General features: G+C 50.7%; 1 protein-coding gene across 1 annotated transcript in view; it reads left to right on the plus strand.

Annotated features, from left to right (window-relative positions):
- LOC308163840 (SLIT-ROBO Rho GTPase-activating protein 1-like) overlaps positions 1-5,000 on the plus strand; it is a gene marked incomplete at both ends in the record, with an annotated part of 42,055 nt that overhangs the window by 23,531 nt on the left and 13,524 nt on the right. Inside the window, 7 exons of the mRNA XM_080538026.1 lie at positions 631-828; positions 1,310-1,394; positions 1,984-2,011; positions 2,177-2,207; positions 3,046-3,106; positions 3,441-3,518; positions 4,097-4,231. Coding sequence (XP_080394152.1) covers positions 631-828; positions 1,310-1,394; positions 1,984-2,011; positions 2,177-2,207; positions 3,046-3,106; positions 3,441-3,518; positions 4,097-4,231 — 616 coding nt within the window. The remainder of the gene's footprint in view (positions 1-630; positions 829-1,309; positions 1,395-1,983; positions 2,012-2,176; positions 2,208-3,045; positions 3,107-3,440; positions 3,519-4,096; positions 4,232-5,000) is intronic.

Raw genomic sequence — 5,000 nt, forward strand, 5'->3', positions numbered from 1 at the left:
TAGGACAGAGCCCTGAGGGACCCCAGTGGTATAGAGGGAGAACAGTAGGGGCCCTAGGACAGAGCCCTGGGGGAACCCAGTGGTATAGAGGGAGAACAGTAGGGGCCCTAGGACAGAGCCCTGAGGGACCCCAGTGGTGAGGGCTCTCAGGGTAGGAAGGTAGGAAGCAAACCAGGAGTGTGCAGAGCCAGAGATGCCCAGTTCTGAGAGGGAGGAGAGAAGTGTCAGGTGGTTTACTGTGTCGAAGGCAGCAGACAGGTCAAGGAGAATGAGAACAGACCATGTACAGTACTCTACACACTCTCACACACACACACACACACACACACACACACACACACACACACACACACTTCCCCCCCGGCTGTTTCTCATGAGATTTCTACTACCCCCTTGTACTTGTAATGTCTATCCAGTGTCTACTATTTAAAAAAACAAAAAATGACTCTTCCTGCTACGACTGGTGGATTGATGATTCACTTGCTTGCTTAGTCAAATGTATCGATTGTAAGTCGCTTTGGAATAAGGCGTCTGCTAAATGCCCAAACTATAAAATATAAAACTTCCCATACACCATCCTCCCGGTCCTCCATTTTGAGCGCCTCTCCCTCCCCCCTCCCCCCCCCCCAGGTGAAGAAGACGTGGGGGGCCACCCTGACCACGCTGCAGGACATGACCGTGCTGGACGACTGTGACGTGTCCCAGAGTTTCACCCACAGCCCATCCTCCGAGTCTGTACGCTCCAGCCCCTCGGACGGCTACCTCAACAAGCCCAGCCTGGCCAAGAGACGGGCCAACCAGCAGGAGACTGAGCTGTTCTACTTCACTGTGAGAGACACGCACACACACACACACACACACACACACACGCACACACACACACACACACATTTTAAATGCTTTATTTATGACCACATAAATACAAAGTGCATTAAGGACATAAACACTATCAGTGCAGTCAGTTCATTGGGAGACATTCAGATACGTTTGTGACTGTACAGCAACCAACGTACACATACCATATTAACACAGAGGATGTTTCAAAAACACACACACACACACACACACACACACACACTCATTGTAAGTCATTGGGGGGGTACCTAGTTAAGGTTAAATAAAAGTTAAAGGTTAAAGGTTGAGGTGTGTGTGTGTGTTCAGAAGGTTAAAGGGTAATAAAGGTTAAAGGGTAAAGATTAAATGTTGAGGTGTGTGTGTGTTCAGAAGGTTAAAGGTTAAGGGTGGAGGTGTGTTTGTGTTCAGAAGGTTAAAGGTTAAGGGTTAACGGTGGAGGTGTGTGTGTGTTCAGAAGTTCCGTGAGTACCTGGAGGGCAGCAACCTGATCTCCAAGTTGCAGGCCAAACACGACCTGCTGAAGAGAGGCATGGCTGAGGGTAGGACCCCCTCCTTTCTCTCTGTCTGTCTTTTCTTCTTTCTTTCTTTCCTTCTTTCTTTCTTTCTTTCTTTCATTCATTGTTTCCTTCTTTCCTCCCCTCTCTCTCTCTCTCTCTGTCTCTCTCTGTATCTGTCTGTCTGTCTCTCTTTCTCTCTGTATCTGTCTCTCTCTCCTCTCTCTCCCTCTCTCTCTCCTCTCTCTCTCTCTGTCTCTCTGTGTCTGTCTCTCTCTCCCTCTCTCTCTCCTCTCTCTCTCTCCTCTTTCTCCCTCTCTCTCCTCTCTCTCTGTCTCTCTCTGTATCTGTCTCTCTCTCCTCTCTCTCCCTCTCTCTCTCCTCTCTCTCTCTCCTCTCTCTCTCTCGCCTCTCTCTCTCCTCTCTCTGTATATCTGTCTCTCTCTTTCTGTCTCTCTCTCTCTCTCTCTCTCCATTTGGAATAATTGTTTTGCCCCACTTTTTCCAGTGGGCTTGTATGAAGAACACAAGTAGAGCGGAACAATTTAACAATAAACGCCTGTACTTTCCTCTCTGTGTGTGTGTGTGTGTGTGTGTGTGTGTGTGTGTGTGTGTGTGTGTGTGTGGTCCCCAGGGTACATAGCTGACATGCTGACTACAAGGTAATGTCCCAGTCTGTCTGTCTGTCTTCTGGGTACATGTTGACCTGTTTCTATCTTCTCCTCTCTCTGAAGACTCTCACTTATCCACTTCTCCCTCTCTTTCTCCCCCTCTGTCTCTCTCCCCCTCTGTCTCTCTCTCTCTCTCTCCCTCTGTCTCTCTGATAGTCGTAGACGGAACTCCCACAGCAAACACCAGGTAACTGCCGCTGTAACACGTTACACGTCCATTACTGGGGGTAAATATCCTGTTGAGGAGTCGAAGGAAACAAAGGAATGTGAAGCTTTGATTGCAGTGAAACCACAGTGTCAGAGTGTTAATCTCCCCTCACACACCTGGCCTTACAACAGGCTAAACAATCACTACATAAATCCTGTGTGAAAGCCTCATACGTCACATCTGGCCCTCTCCCAGTTCCCACCATACAAACCCTCTGGTGAATGGTATTGTCTCTCATCCGCTACACTATGCTAATAACATTAGCACCACGCAGGCAGGCTTAGCAGATTTCTTTCTTTGACTAAGAAACCCCTGAAATGAAAACGAATGCTGTACAAATATTCTCCCATTCCATCCATGTTAGAGGATGACAGACAGACAGGGAGCTCTGAAGCTACAGCCAGCTGCTCGTGTTCGATATTTCATGTAGTTCATATTTCATATAGCTAAGAAAAGGACCATTTCATTTATTTGTTATTTATGTTTAAATGTTATGTTCAGATATCATACTCTGCGTTTAGAGACTCCAGATAATGAAACAGCTGTGTTGATGCTGAAAAACTGCGTAGAACTACTTTTTTCCACACAGAAAATTGATCAGGAATCTCAAAAAAAATTAACCATGTGGTGCGTTGTGAGTGAAACCTGTGTGTTTCTGTGAACCTGTGCGTTGTGTGTGTGTGTCTGTGTGTGTGTGTGTGTGTGTGTGTGTGTGTGTGTGTGTGTATACCGGTACCTGTGTGGTGGGTGTGTTGGGTGACAACTTATTGACTGGCTGTGTGTGTGTGTGTGTGTGTGTGTGTGTGTGTGTGTGTAGGACTCAACCAAAGCCATCCCTCTGCTGGTGGAGAGCTGCGTCCGCTACATCAACCTGCATGGTGAGTTGGGCCCCGTTCCATTTCCCCCCCTACGCCCTCACCCCGGTGACTACCCCTGAGGTGTGCATAGACCTGCTAGGGTTGGACAGGTGACAGCACTTATGTTGGAACTTCCTGAAGGAAGAGGCTAAATGATTGATGACACCTATCCAGTCGATACCAGATCAGGGAAAACCTCAGATTTCTACCTCTGCCAGCCTCCCCTGTGTGTGTGTGTTCTCAGTAAGGCTTTAATCAACACACACACACACACACACACACACACACACACTCACACACACACACAGACAAACACTCACACACCCCCTAACGTCCCCCCCCCCCCCCCCCCCAGGTCTGCAGCACCAGGGGATCTTCCGTGTGTCGGGGTCGCAGGTGGAGGTCAACGACATCAAGAACTCCTTTGAGCGAGGTAAGAGGTCATGCTGGGGTCATGGTGAGAGGTCACACTGGGGTCAGGGTGGGGTCATGGTGAGAGGTCAAGGCGGGGTCACGCTGGGGTCGTGGTGGGGGGGTCGCGGTGGAGTCACGCTAGGGTCACGCTGGGGTCGCGGTGGGGTCAGGCTGGGGTCACACTGGGGTCGCGGTGGGGGGTCGCGGTGGGGTCAGGCTGGGGTCACGCTGGGGTCGTGGTGGGGTCAGGCTGGGGTCGCAGTGGGGTCAGGGTGGGGTCGTTGCCTAGGTAACGACCCCCTGATGCCTGTCTGTGGTTGTCTAGGTAACGACCCCCTGAAGTCTGTCTGTCTGTGGTTGCCTAGGTAACGACCCCCTGATGTCTGTCTGTCTGTGGTTGCCTAGGTAACGACCGCTTGGTGTCTGTCTGTCTGCCGTTGCCTAGGTAACGACCCCCTGCTGTCTGTCTGTGGTTGCCTAGGTAACGACCCCTTGGTGTATGTCTGTCTGTGGTTGCCTAGGTAACGACCCCTTGGTGTCTGTCTGTGGTTGCCTAGGTAATGACCCCCTGGTGTCTGTCTGTCTGTGGTTGCCTAGGTAACGACCCCCTGATCGACGAGGAGAGCAACCATGACATCAACTCGGTGGCGGGGGTGCTGAAGCTGTACTTCAGGGGGCTGGAGAACCCCCTCTTCCCCAAGGACCGCTTCAACGACCTCATATCCTGTGTCCGTGAGTGGCACTTCCTGTCTGGTGTGGGAGGGGCGGGAGGACAGATGGAGGGGGGTTTCAAGGTTTTTAATAGGAGGCAGGTGTGTGTGTGTGTGTGTGTGTGTGTGTGTGTGTGTGTGTGTGTGTGTTAGTCTGTGTGTGTGTGTGTGTGTGTGTTTGTGTGTCTGTCTGTCTGTCTGTCTCCCTAAGCGTATGTGTGTGTGTGGGGGCGGGAGGGGGGTTTCAAGGTTTTTAATAGAAGACAGGTGTGTGTGTGTGTGTGTGTGTGTGTGTGTGTGTGTGTGTGTGTGTGTGTGTGTGTGTGTGCGGGCGTACACACTAATCCGTGTGAATATTTCATATCTAACCAATACAAATCATCTGTGAAGGACTTCTGATTCACCGTGCCGCTGTCTCTCTCTCTCTCTCTCTCTCTCTCTCTCTCTCTCTCTCTCTCTCTCTCTCTCTCTCTCTCTCTCTCTCTCTGTCTCTCTCTCTCTCTCTCTGTCTCTCTCTCTGTCTCTCTCTCTGTCTCTCTCTCTCTCTCTCTCTGTCTCTCTCTCTCTTCTCTCTCTGTCTCTGTCTCTCTCTCTATCTCTCTGTCTCTCTCTCTTCTCTCTCTCTCTGTCTCTCTCTCTCTCTCTGGCTGACATTCTGACAGCCCGTAACCATGGAGACGCCACTCACACACTGACCTCGTCCACAGTCACAACGGCCCTCGTTCACACCCAGCCTGTGGTCACCATGGCAACGCCCGTCTGACGTACAGTACAGGCGCTGTTAGCCTGTT

Source organism: Nansenia antarctica (genome assembly GCF_963989245.1).
Source record: "Nansenia antarctica genome assembly, chromosome: 8".
Lineage (NCBI taxonomy): Eukaryota > Metazoa > Chordata > Actinopteri > Argentiniformes > Microstomatidae > Nansenia > Nansenia antarctica.